The 13,252-nt window shown below is 39.9% G+C and overlaps 1 protein-coding gene across 1 annotated transcript in view; it reads right to left on the bottom strand.

Annotated features, from left to right (window-relative positions):
* The window catches only part of ESYT3 (extended synaptotagmin 3), a 205,204-nt gene that overhangs the window by 138,897 nt on the left and 53,055 nt on the right, over positions 1 to 13,252 (bottom strand). The window contains exon 2 of the mRNA XM_053698028.1: positions 2,107 to 2,148. Within this exon, the coding sequence (XP_053554003.1) occupies positions 2,107 to 2,148 (42 nt within the window). The remainder of the gene's footprint in view (positions 1 to 2,106; positions 2,149 to 13,252) is intronic.

The following is a 13,252-nucleotide window of genomic DNA, read 5'->3' as shown; positions in this document are numbered from 1 at the left end:
AGAATGAATCAGATTCCCCCTTGCCTTTTTCCTAAAATCCCTCTTCCATATTCCCCACCCTCTGGGGTTTTTTTTTTTCTCTCTTCCTCCCCCCCCCCCCCCCCCCCCCCCATCTGATAGCTTGGCACAGTCTATATATGGTTTGACTAATATATCTGATTTGCAATGTTCTATGGTTAAGTTATGATGTTGGTAAGAACAGTGGAGAGGTTATGATGTTGGTAAGAACAGTGGAGAGGTGGGGGAAAGATTGGAGATCCACAGGCAATTGACTCTAACATTCAGCATTCTCTCTTGTGTCTCTTATTATGTGTGTCTGTTCTGTATATTGTAATTTCCTATTAGTACTGTATTATGTACTATTGATATTTACATATATGCTTTTGATGCTCTTATGTTCACTCATCTTTTAAAACAATAAAAAATTATTATAAAAAAACAAACATTTAGATATACACCCAGTGGCAACTTTATTGGGCACAGCTACCTAATGCCAGGTAGAACCCTCTTTTTAATTCAGAACAGCCTGCATGCCATGAATTCAACAATTCAAACATTTTTTTAGCATTTTGGTTCATGCTGACTCAATATTGTTACATTATTCTTGCTGATATTTTGTTCACATATTTATTTACCATATTCATATGGTCATAAAGGGATGCATATCATCATCAGTAATGCTTACGTATGTAGTGGATTCTGATAATGCTCAGCTGACATTAAGGAGCCTAAAGTGCACATTTCCTAAACCATTATATCACAAAGAATACCCTGCATTGTTGGCACAGCTGGACGGTACCACAGACTCATGAGGTTTAAACCAAATTCTGACCCTGCATCTGTATGTCTCAGCAGAGATTGAGATTATATCAGACAATGTTTTTCCAATCTTTAGTTACCCAGATTTGATGATCATTTGCCCACTGTAGCCTCATTTTCCTCTTTTTAGATGAGAAGAAGGGAGTCTGGTTTGGTGGCTACTGCCAATCCCTGTCTTCTTTAAGGTCCTGTGTTGTGCACTCACAGATACCAGATATTTAATTTTTGTGTTGCAATATGCATGAGGGAATCTACTGCTTCCTGAAACATCATGTCCAACAATTTTAACTCATAGCTGCCTCATATTTCTCACAACTGGAGGTCAGGGACTCGTGGAAAGTTAGTTCACTGCCACTATGCAAGCGGATACAATGAGCAATAAAAATAATATGCCATAGAACTTTTGGAGAGCACATGCCATAGAACTACCTCTCAAAATGTGCATTACCCTAAATTCTGCAGTCCTAGACACAGGCCTTATTGGTAAGGCCAAAATATGCCCTTCTTTTGCATAGTTGTTATTTGGGTAACTGCAGGCTTTTTGAGTGCTTGAGCAAGCCTAGCATCTCTGAGCTATCTCATTTAATCGTCCTTAGTCTTTATCCTACAGAAATGCTGCTCACTACAGGTTTTGTTTACTGCACATTTCTCTGCAAGCTCTAGAGACTGCAGTATGTAAAAGTCCCAGGTGGTCAGATATTTTTGGCATGCTGGAACTACCACATCTGGTACCAAGATTTCTTCACTCTTACTTTGCATTCTAATGTCTGGTTGTCTTAATACTTTATATACTTAGGTACAGTCACATAAATTCTTGTCTGGCAATTTGTATATGTAATAAACTATGTTTAATACACAGAAATAATGTAGAAACTATAAACTGCAAAGATAACATCTTTTGCACAGATATTCAAAGGACATATGCAGGTACTGAGTTGGACATAGTAAGGTACAGAGAAACAAAATAAAAAACAAACAAACACATATTACAACATAAAATATCTCATGAAGATATATTGATATGCAAATAAATTTAATAACTTGTAAATAAGAAAATATAGAGATATAATTATATACATACAAAGCAAAGCATGGAAAATAAAGAAATATGCAGCAAATTAGATCAAAGAAGTCAACTGGAAAGTTGTTTAAAACTGCATGCTCAATGGAGTTGTAAAAGTTTAATTTTGACTTTACTGTGCCTTTAAACGTGGGATAATTATAATACGTTTGTTGGTGGGGGTGGAGATAGTAACAATTTCTAGGTAATGATACAATATTTCTCACCTTGTTTATCCACTCCACGCGCTCTACATCCGGAAAATTCACCTGAAAAGAAAGATAAAGGAGAGTGTCATTATTGTATTAAAACGGAATTCACATGTAAGCTCAGGTCACAACATAACACATGCAACCAAAACCCAATCCTTCAGCTAAAGTTATTGAACCAATGCTAGAAAGCATTTAGGTCACTCACAATTTGAGCCCTTAAAAGGGACATTAAACACTACTTTTACAAGTTTAGTATTGAGGGGATTCCTCTCCTTCCTCTAGTCATGGTGCTAACATTCTCCTTCAGATACCTACAGAGAAACTTAGGTTCCAAAATGGCAGCATAATTACAGGGAAGTGCATGAAATGCATTTAGTGTTTACCCTTTAATCATTGTAAATCAGAGAAACATTAGCAGGGAATGTGGATGTGAACTGAATATTTCCCCACTATGTTGTGGTTGGAGGGGTAAATTATAAAACTTTTATGTGTTATAAGCTAATCTATGACTTAGTGTCATTGTGAAGGGTTTAGGATACTCTGCACTATTATATACTGAATGTATGTGACAAACTATTGCAGGTACAGACACTGGTGAGTGCATTATGATTTTGTTTTTAAACTTTGGTTCAATTTTATAGCAATGATATATGGGATCTCTAATGACAGCGAATAAGGCCAAAAGCATTTGGTCATGTGACCAGAATGCAGATGGTTTCTGTTTAATGAGGAAGTTGTGATTGCGTTAGACAGGGACGCTGAGATGCTAGGACCCGCTGTGCAGGTTTTACAGCTTTGCTAGTCTAAGCATGAAGTGTTTTTTTGTTTTGTTTGTTTTTAAAGATCAACCATGGCAGCACTAAACATAAAACATCTGACACATGAGGTTTAGGCAGATCCATACCTTAGATCTACTAAAATCTATTCACCAGTGTTCATTCCTACTATGCCTACACAGCAAACAGCATTTTATACTGTTACAAGTGCAAGTTCCTAAACTATTTCCTAAAATTGGAACCTACTTTACTTTCACATTGAGTTAATGTAAGCACTTCCTTAAAGGTACCATTTCAAATGTACTTTGTTCTCTTGGTATTCCTTGTTGAAGAAGAATATGTACTTATTCTACACCAGTCAGAGCTAGCTGGTGATTGGTGCCTGCACACATTTGTCTCTTGTGATTGGCTGACTAGATTGGTTCAGCTAGCTCTCAGTAGGGCAGTGCTGTTCCTTCAGGAAAGGTTATCAAGTGAAGGAAGCACATTTGACAATAGAAGTAAATTGTAAAGTTGTTTAAAATGATATGCTCTATCTAAATCCTGAAAGAAAAAAAAATATGTTTTATGTCCCTTTAACGACCAAGGACGTGGAAGGCACGTCCTCTGGGGTTTCAAACGCTGGAAGCGATCGAGAGACGGAGGGAGTGGGAAATCAATATTGGGCAAGGGATCTGGGAGGGGAGATAGCTACACTACAGAAAATTGTTGTTTTTTTTAAATTTATTTTTAAAAAAGGCATATTTTCTTAACAAACTGGGTAGAGGGGGAAGGGTTAGAAAGCTGTTGGGGGGGGGGGGGATCAGGGAGGTTGGGTTCTAAAGGGGGACCCAACACTGCAGAATAACTATATATAAAAGTGCCTTTTATTTTGGTACTGGCAGACTTTCTGCCAGTACTTAAGATGGCGGTGACAATTGTGAGGTGGGGGAGGGAAGAGAGCTGTTTGAGGAGGGGTCAGGGAGGGATCAGGGGGTGGGATGTGTCAGGTGGGAGGCTGATCTCTACACTTAAATTAACCCTGCAGCGGCATTTTGCGGCCTTCTAATTACCAAAAAGCAACGCCAAAGCCATATATGTCTTATTTCTGAACAAAGGGGATCCCGAGAAGCATTTGTAAGCGGTTTGTAAATAATTTCAGTGAGTAACCTAAAGTTTGTGAAAAAGTGAACGATTTTTAAAAATTATTTATTTGATTGTATTTGGCGGTGAAATAGTGGCATGAAATATACCAAAATGGGCCTAGATCAATACTTTGGGTTGTCTACTACACTAAAGCTAAAATTAACCCTACAAGCTCCAAGCTTCAGGGATTCCTGACAGATATCAGTGTTCCAATGTAACTATCACTAATTGGATTGGAAATAGCAAAGTGCTACTTGTATTTATTTCCCTATAACTTGCACACAAAAAAAACAAAGAACATGTAAACATTGGGTATTTCTAAACTCAGGACAAAATTTAGAATCTATTTAGCATGGGTGTTTTTTGGTGGTTGTAGATGTGTAACAGATTTTGGGGGTCAAAGTTAGAAAAAGTGTGTTTTTTTACATGTTTTATATATTTTTTATAGTAAATTATAAGATATGATGAAAATAATGGTATCTTTAGAAAGTCAATTTAATGGCGAGAAAAACTGTATACAATATTAGTGGGTGCAGAAAATGAGTAAGAGGAAAATTACAGCTAAACCCAAACACAGCAGAAATGTAAAAATAGCCCTGGTCCCAAACGGTCAGAAAATTGAAAAGTGTTCTGGTCAGTAAGGGGTTAAGTGAGACAAATTTTAGGAGCGCTGGCATTCTTATATGGACACTGGCAAGATCCACAGAGACAGGGCTTACTTAATCTTGCATGAATTGGTATCTACTCTTATGACATTTTGGTGCAAGATTTTGACAATTATGTGAATTAGTCTATTCTATTTCACTCAGTCATATCTAAGCATATCTGTCCTACTGGAGAAACTGCGAAATGTGCAGTTGTATAAATCAGTAATTAAAAAACAGTATTTCAACTGAACACATTACAAATAAATAACAAAATTTATGCTTACCTGATAAATTTTTTTCTCTTGTGGTGTATCCAGTCCACGGATTCATCCATTATTTGTGGGATATTCTCCTTCCCAACAGGAAGCTGCAAGAGGATCACCCACAGCAGAGCTGTCTATATAGCTCCTCCCCTAACTGCCACCTCCCAGTCATTCGACCGAAGACAAGCAAGAGAAAGGAGAAACTATAGGGTGCAGTGGTGACTGTAGTTTAAATATTAAAAAACACCTGCCTTAAAATGACAGGGCGGGCCGTGGACTGGATACACCACAAGAGAAATAAATTTATCAGGTAAGCATAAATTTTGTTTTCTCTTGTAAGGTGTATCCAGTCCACGGATTCATCCATTACTTGTGGGATACCAATTCCAAAGCTATAGGACACGGATGAAGGGAGAGACAAGGCAGGCGCTTAAACGGAAGGCACCACTGCCTGTAAGACCTTTCTCCCAAAAATAGCCTCCGAAGAAGCAAAAGTATCAAATTTGTAGAATTTTGAAAAATTATGAAGTGAAGACCAAGTCGCCGCCTTACAAATCTGTTCAACAGAAGCCTCATTTTTAAAGGCCCATGTGGAAGCCACCGCTCTAGTGGAATGAGCTGTAATTCTTACAGGAGGCTGCTGGCCAGCAGTCTCATAAGCTAAGCGGATTATACTTCTTAACCAAAAAGAAAGAGAAGTTGCTGAAGCCTTTTGGCCTTTCCTCTGTCCAGAGTAGACAACAAACAATGCAGATGTTTGACGAAAATCTTTAGTAGCTTGTAAATAAAACTTTAAAGCATTAACCACGTCAAGATTGTGTAATAGATGTTCCTTCTTTGAAGAAGGATTAGGACACAGTGACGGCACAACAATCTCTTGATTGATATTCTTATTGGATACCACCTTAGGAAGAAACCCAGGTTTGGTACGCAAAACTACCTTATCTGCATGGAAGATCAGATAAGGGGAATCACACTGCAAGGCAGATAACTCTGAAACTCTTCGAGCCAAAGAGATAGCTACCAAGAACAGAACTTTCCAAGATAAAAGCTTGATATCTATGGAATGCAGAGGTTCAAACGGAACCCCTTGAAGAACTTTAAGAACTAAATTTAAACTCCATGGTGGAGCAACAGGTTTAAACACAGGCTTGATTCTAACTAAAGCCTGACAAAACGCCTGAACGTCTGGAACATCCGCCAGACGCTTGTGCAAAAGAATAGACAGAGCAGAAATCTGTCCCTTTAAGGAACTAGCTGACAATCCCTTCTCCAATCCTTCTTGGAGAAAAGACAATATCCTGGGAATCCTGACTTTACTCCATGAGTAACTCTTGGATTCACACCAATGAAGATATTTACACCATATCTTATGATAGATTTTCCTGGTGACAGGCTTTCGAGCCTGAATTAAGGTATCAATGACCGACTAGGAAAAACCATGTTTTGACAAAATCAAGCGTTCAATCTCCAAGCAGTCAGACGCAGAGAAATTAGATTTGGATGTTTGAAGGGACCTTGAAGTAGAAGGTCCTGCCTCAGCGGCAGAGTCCAAGGTGGAAAGAATGACATGTCCACCAGATCTGCGTACCAAGTCCTGCGTGGCCACGCAGGTGCTATCAAAATCACTGAAGCTCTCTCCTGCTTGATCTTGGCAATCAGACGAGGGAGCAGAGGAAACGGTGGAAACACATAAGCCAGGTTGAAAGACCAAGGCGCTGCTAGAGCATCAGCGCTGCCTTGGGATCCCTGGACCTGAACCCGTAGCAAGGAAGCTTGGCGTTCTGACGAGACGCCATGAGATCCAGTTCTGGTTTGCCCCAAAGTTGAATCAACTGTGCAAACACCTCCGGATGGAGTTCCCACTCCCCCGGATGAAGAGTGAACCTCTGCCCATAGAATTATTTTTGAAACCTCCAACATTGCTAGGGAACTCCTTGTTCCCCCTTGATGGTTGATGTAAGCTACAGTCGTGATGTTGTCCGACTGAAATCTGATGAACCTGACCGAAGCTAGCTGAGGCCAAGCCTGAAGAGCATTGAATATCGCTCTTGGTTCCAGAATGTTTATTGGAAGGAGTGTCTCCTCCTGAGTCCACAAGCCCTGAGCCTTCAGGGAGTTCCAGACTGCACCCCAGCCCAGAAGGCTGGCATCTGTCGTTACTATTGCCCAATCTGGCCTGCGGAAGGTCATACCCTTGGACAGATGGACCCGAGATAACCACCAGAGAAGAGAATCCCTGGTCTCTTGATCAAGATTTAGTAGAGGGGACAAATCTGTGTAATCCCCATTCCACTGACTGAGCATGCAGAGTTGCAGCGGTCTGAGATGTAGGCGGGCAAACGGCACTATGTCCATTGCCGCTACCATTAAGCCGATTACTTCCATACACTGAGCCACTGAAGGGCGAGAAGTAGAATAAAGAACACGGCAGGAATTTAGAAGTTTTGACAACCTGGCCTCTGTCAGGTAAATCTTCATTTCTACAGAATCTATCAGAGTTCCTAGGAAGGAAACTCTTGTGAGAGGGGATAGAGAACTTTTTTCTTCGTTCACTTTCCACCCATGCAACCTCAGAAATGCCAGAACAATGTCCGTGTGAGACCTGGCAACTTGAAAAATCGAAGCCTGTATCAGAATGTCATCTGAGTAAGGGGCTACAGCTATTTCCTGCAGCCTTAGGACCGCTAGAAGGGACCCTAGAACCTTTGTAAAGTTTCTTGGTGCGGTGGCCAACCTGAAGGGAAGAGCCACAAACTGGTAGTGCCTGTATTGACCCTCCTGGATCAAAGGACGGATGGTTCGAATAGTCTCCATCTTGAAGGATGGGACTCTGAGAAATTTGTTTAAGATCTTGAGATCTAAGATTGGTCTGAATGTTCCCTCTTTCTTGGGAACAACAAACAGATTTGAATAAAAGCCCTGTTCCTCCTGCGGAACTGGGTGGATCACTCCCATAACTAGGAGGTCTTGAACACAATGTAAGAATGCTTCTCTCTTTATCTGGTTTGCAGATAAAAGTGAGAGATGAAATCTCCCTTTTGGGGGAGAGGTTTTGAATTCCAGAAGATAACCCTTGGACACAATTTCCAATGCCCAGGGATCCTGGACATCTCTTGCCCAAGCCTGGGCAAAGAGAGAGAGTCTGCCCCCTACTAGATCCGTTTCCGGATCGGGGGCTGCTCCTTCATGCTGTCTTAGAGGCAGCAGCAGGCTTCTTGGCCTGCTTCCCCTTGTTCCAAGCCTGGTTAGGTCTCCAGACCGGCTTAGACTGGGCAAAAGTTCCCTCTTGTTTTGTGTTAGAGGAAGTTGAAGCTGCGCCACTCTTGAAGTTTTGAAAGGGCCGAAAACTAGACTGTTTGGTCCTTAATTTGTTGGACCTGTCTTGAGGAAGGGCGTGACCTTTTCCTCCAGTGATGTCAGAAATGATCTCCTTCAGTCCAGGCCCGAATAGGATCTGTCCTTTGAAGGGAATGTTGAGAAGTTTAGACTTTGAAGTCACGTCAGCTGACCAGGATTTAAGCCATAGCGCCCTACGTGCCTGAATAGCAAAACCTGAATTTTTAGCCGTTAGTTTGGTTAAATGAACAACGGCGTCATAAACAAATGAATTGGCTAGCTTAAGGGCCCTAAGCTTGTCAATAATATCTTCCAACGGGGTTTCAAACTGTAGAGCCTCCTCTAGGGACTCAAACCAGAAAGCCGTGGCAGCAGTGACTGGGGCAATGCATGCAAGAGGCTGGAGAATAAAACCTTATTGAATAAAAAATTTCTTAAGGTAACCCTCTAATTTTTTATCCATTGTATCTAGAAAAGCACAACTATCCTCGACAGGGATAGTGGTACGCTTAGCTAGAGTAGAAACTGCTCCCTCCACCTTAGGGACCGTCTGCCATAAGTCCCGTGTAGCGGCGTCTATAGGAAACATCTTTTTAAAAACAGGAGGGGGAGAGAATGGTACACCTGGTCTATCCCATTCCTTAGTAATGATTTCAGAAAACCTTTTAGGGATTGGAACAACATCAGTGTAAGTAGGTACTGCATAGTATTTATCCAATCTACATAATTTCTCTGGGACTACAATAGTGTCACAGTCGTCCAGAGTTGCTAAAACCTCCCTGAGCAATACGCGAAGGTCTTCAAGCTTAAATTTAAATGTAGACATATCAGAATCAGGTTGAAGTATCTTCCCTGAATCAGAAAAATCACCCACAGATTTAAGCTACCCTGCTTCAGCTTCATTATATTGTGAGGGTGTATCAGAGATAGCTACTAAAGCGTCACAGAGCTCTGTATTTATTCTAGTCCCAGAGCTATCTCGCTTTCCTTGCAATCCTGGCAGTTTAGATAATACCTCTGTAAGGGTATGATTCATAACTGCCGCCATGTCTTGCAAGGTATCCGCAATGGGCGCGCTAGATGTACTTGGTGTCCCCTGAGCGGTATTTATAGGATCTGACATGTGGGGAGAGTTAGACGGCATAACTTCCTCCTTGTCAATTTCTTCTGGTGATAAATTTTTTAAAGCCAGAATATGGTCTTTGTAATCTATAGTAAAATCAGTGCATTTGGTACACATTCTAAGAGGGGTTCTACAATGGCCTCTAAACATAATGAACAATGAGTTTCCTCTATGTCAGACATTTTTAAACAGACTAGTAATGAGACCAGCAAGCTTGGAAAACACTTTAATAACTGTGAACAAGCAAAAAATAAACGGTACTGTGCCTTTAAGAGAAAAAAACAATCACAGAAACTGCTAAAACAGTGAAAAAAGCAGTAAATCTTACGAAATTTTTACAGTGTGTATAATAGGCTGAAAGAGCATTGCACCTACTTGCAAATGGATGATTAACCCCTTAGTTTCAAAAACCGTATAAAAAAAACGATATAAACGTTTTTAAACAGTCACAACAAACTGCCACAGCTCTACTGTGGCCCTACCTGCCTACCTTGGAAGGCACAAAAACCCTTTAGAGAGGTCCTATATGTTCAGGGGACTCCTTCAGGGAAGCTGGATGTCTCAATCTGCAAAAACTAATGGAAAATAGGCCCCTCCCAACCTGTACTCACAGTGAGAGGGCCTTAAAAAACTATCCCTAGGCAAAATCTAGTCAGCCATGTGGAAAAACTGGGCCCCAGAATAAAGTTTTATCACCAATATGAAATAAACGTTTATACACCTCAAGCAAACGTTATATCTATTCAGTAATGTGAGTAAATAATAAAAATATTACCCTTTACAGCAAGCATGATACCAGTCGTTATTAAATCACTGTAATCAGGCTTACCTTAAATAAATCCAGTATTGTCAGCATTTTCTAGCTTATCATTTCTCTAGAAAAATTTAAAACTGCACATACCTCAGAGCAGGAGACCCTGCACGCTATTCCCCCAGCTGAAGTTACCCATCTCTTCAGTTATGTGTGAGAACAGCAATGGATCTTAGTTACAACCTGCTAAGATCATCAAAGACCACAGGCAGACTCTTCTTCAACTTTCTGCCTGAGGCTAAAATAGTACAACTCCGGTACCATTTGAAAATAATAAACTTTTGATTGAAGATAAACTACATTAATGCACCACATCACTCTAGCTGCTTCCCTTGTCGAGAGCTGCAAGAGAATGACTGGGAGGTGGCAGTTAGGGGAGGAGCTATATAGACAGCTCTGCTGTGGGTGATCCTCTTGCAGCTTCCTGTTGGGAAGGAGAATATCCCACAAGTAATGGATGAATCCGTGGACTGGATACACCTTACAAGAGAAATAAAAGATTAATGCAAGGAAAAGTGTGTGACTTGGACTATAATGTCAATGCAAATGAAATGTAAGTTTTAAAACTCACAAAGCAGATACACTAAACTCTTCTTTTTCTTCCTTTCAATAATTAAAGTTGAAGTTGTTTGAAAGAGCAAAGACTGACTCAAACACGCCACAAACCATTAACCTTAGTTACTACAACACTGAGTCAAGTAGTAATTACGTATCTCACAAGTCTCCCAACCTGTCCTACATTCTCTTGTGCACTGACACATAAAAACGCCATCCTTTTACATCAAAGCGCCTACTCCATAATCATAGGTTACCCACCAAAATGGTGTTCATCATCAGATTACTGGAATCACCTAAATTATGTTAAATGATTTATAGAAAGCAATGCAAGGCTGTAAATAGCAAGTTATAGGGCCTTAGATAAAAGGTACATTCCAGTCAGAACTGAAATACACAAGAGTGCATTTCAATTTTTAATAGAAGTATGTTTGCTATATACTCCTCTTAGCAAAAATGGTTCTGTTTTTATTGAGAGCTTTCATTGTGCATGTGCACTTGAAGCACATCTAGATATGCTTTGTGCACTAGCATTTTACAAAAAGGGGCATATTTATGATTGAGTGAGCGAACATGATCCGATATAGCAGATCATGTCTGCTGCACATCAATAAATGCCGACAGCATACGCTCTCTGCATTTATCATTGCACTAGCAGTTCTTGTGAAATGCTGGTGCAATGCCGCCCCCTGCAGATTCACGGGTTGATTTCTGTCGATTTCTGTCCGCCGCCTCAGAGTTAGAGGACAGTTTCTGGCGAGCGAAACGAGGGGTATCAAGCTCCATACGGAGCTTGATAAATATGTGCCAAAGTGTCTGTTCAGAGAGCTTTTTCCAGGAGCATATCTACCTAGATATGCTTTACTTTTATTTAAAGTAAAAGCCCTCTTTAAAAACAGTGATAGCATTTAATAGAAGTATTTTGCTTATACATGTGTGTTGTAAAAAAAACACATACAGTATATATTAATATTTGTAATATACTAGTGTGCATTTATGCTTTGACTGGAATGTCCCTTTAAAAGCTCAAACAAAAAGCAGCAAAAATGATACTGTATTTAGTGCAAGTTATCTGACTGCAGACACACAGCAAAGATGTTCACCGCTAGGCTCAGTAATTGCAGCCTAAACTATGTACATTATAAGGCACCTGCCAACTCCCACTACAGACACAGCTGACATGTATTTAGCATAATTAGCATTCTGCTCATATGTACAGTGAGTAAACCATTCACATCCTCTCACATGGATCTTGGGGACACCTGTTGCCTCCAGGAATGTGTTGGTGATGCTGTTAGAATGTGATGATTCCACCTCTTCATTAAAAGGGACATGGAAATCAAAATTAAACATTCATGATTCAGACAGAGCAACGATAAAATAAATCTATAATACTTTGTTTATCAAATGTACTTCTTTCTCTTGGTTTCTGTTAAAAAGTAGATAATTTCCATGCTGCAGCTGGGCTCAGGAGTGTGCACGTGTATTGTGCACTATATAGCAACAGTGTCTGCAACAATGTTATACATATAGTTCTCAATACACGTACACACTCCTGAAAATGCCTATGTATGCTCTCATGGGAAGGATCTCAGTTTTAAGAAGTTAATTAGATTGGATTTTTTAAAATTATATGAATCGTGAAAGTTTCATTTTGAATTCTATCTCTTAATGCTAAATAGAATGAAGTGTTTATAGCAAAGATTATTTTGAGAATAAATTGCATATGTATTTTTACAATTATATTTGCTCTTTAATTATTAAAAATAAGTGTACATAAATCAATGGGCACCACCATATTGTAACCTAGGTTTCCTTCTTTGTTGTGGCCATTTAGGAAAAGTTATATATGGGTCACTAGCAGCGTTCCCCCCTAAGGCCGCGCACCTTGCTTCACGGTGTAGTGCAGGCAGAATAACAGGCCAAGCAACAGAAGAGGGATGTGGAAAGTTGCCAATTTAGATGTTTTTTCTGCCAAAGACAAATCTGGAAAGGGAAATGCAGAAGCTGCAGGTGTCCCTGGTCACAGTATGCACAGGAGTAATCTGAATAAAAGCGGGTGGCATACGCATTGTACCAATCATATAGGTAAATAAAAACATCTACGTAGCATTGTAGCCTGCAGCAATAGATCTGGAAGTTGTAGATGTACAACTGGGCTGGGTGTTTTCAGGGGCCAAAGACAAGTTTAGTGTGTGTACCCTCATACTGAACTGCCACATTTAACAAGAATAGAAAAGCCAACAAATTTTATATATTTAAATTACAAGAAAGTATACTGAAAAGTTGTTTTACCTCATATAATTAAAATATTTTGGCCAGATAACGAGTGGAGCTTGAACAGTTATGTGAAAGTGATAAGGGGTATATTGTGGGTTTTTGCGCACATCGGTTTTAATCGCTCGTATTACAAGTAAAAAGTAAAGCTATCGATTGAGTGCAATCACAATTTACACTAGAATGATTACTGCGTCCACTCCTCAGAACTCTGGTTACACATCAAAAATACATTACAAAGTACA

Source organism: Bombina bombina, chromosome 1, assembly GCF_027579735.1.
Source record: "Bombina bombina isolate aBomBom1 chromosome 1, aBomBom1.pri, whole genome shotgun sequence".
NCBI lineage: Eukaryota > Metazoa > Chordata > Amphibia > Anura > Bombinatoridae > Bombina > Bombina bombina.
Note: the sequence above shows the minus strand (reverse complement) of the source record. Positions and strands in the feature narration are given on the sequence as shown.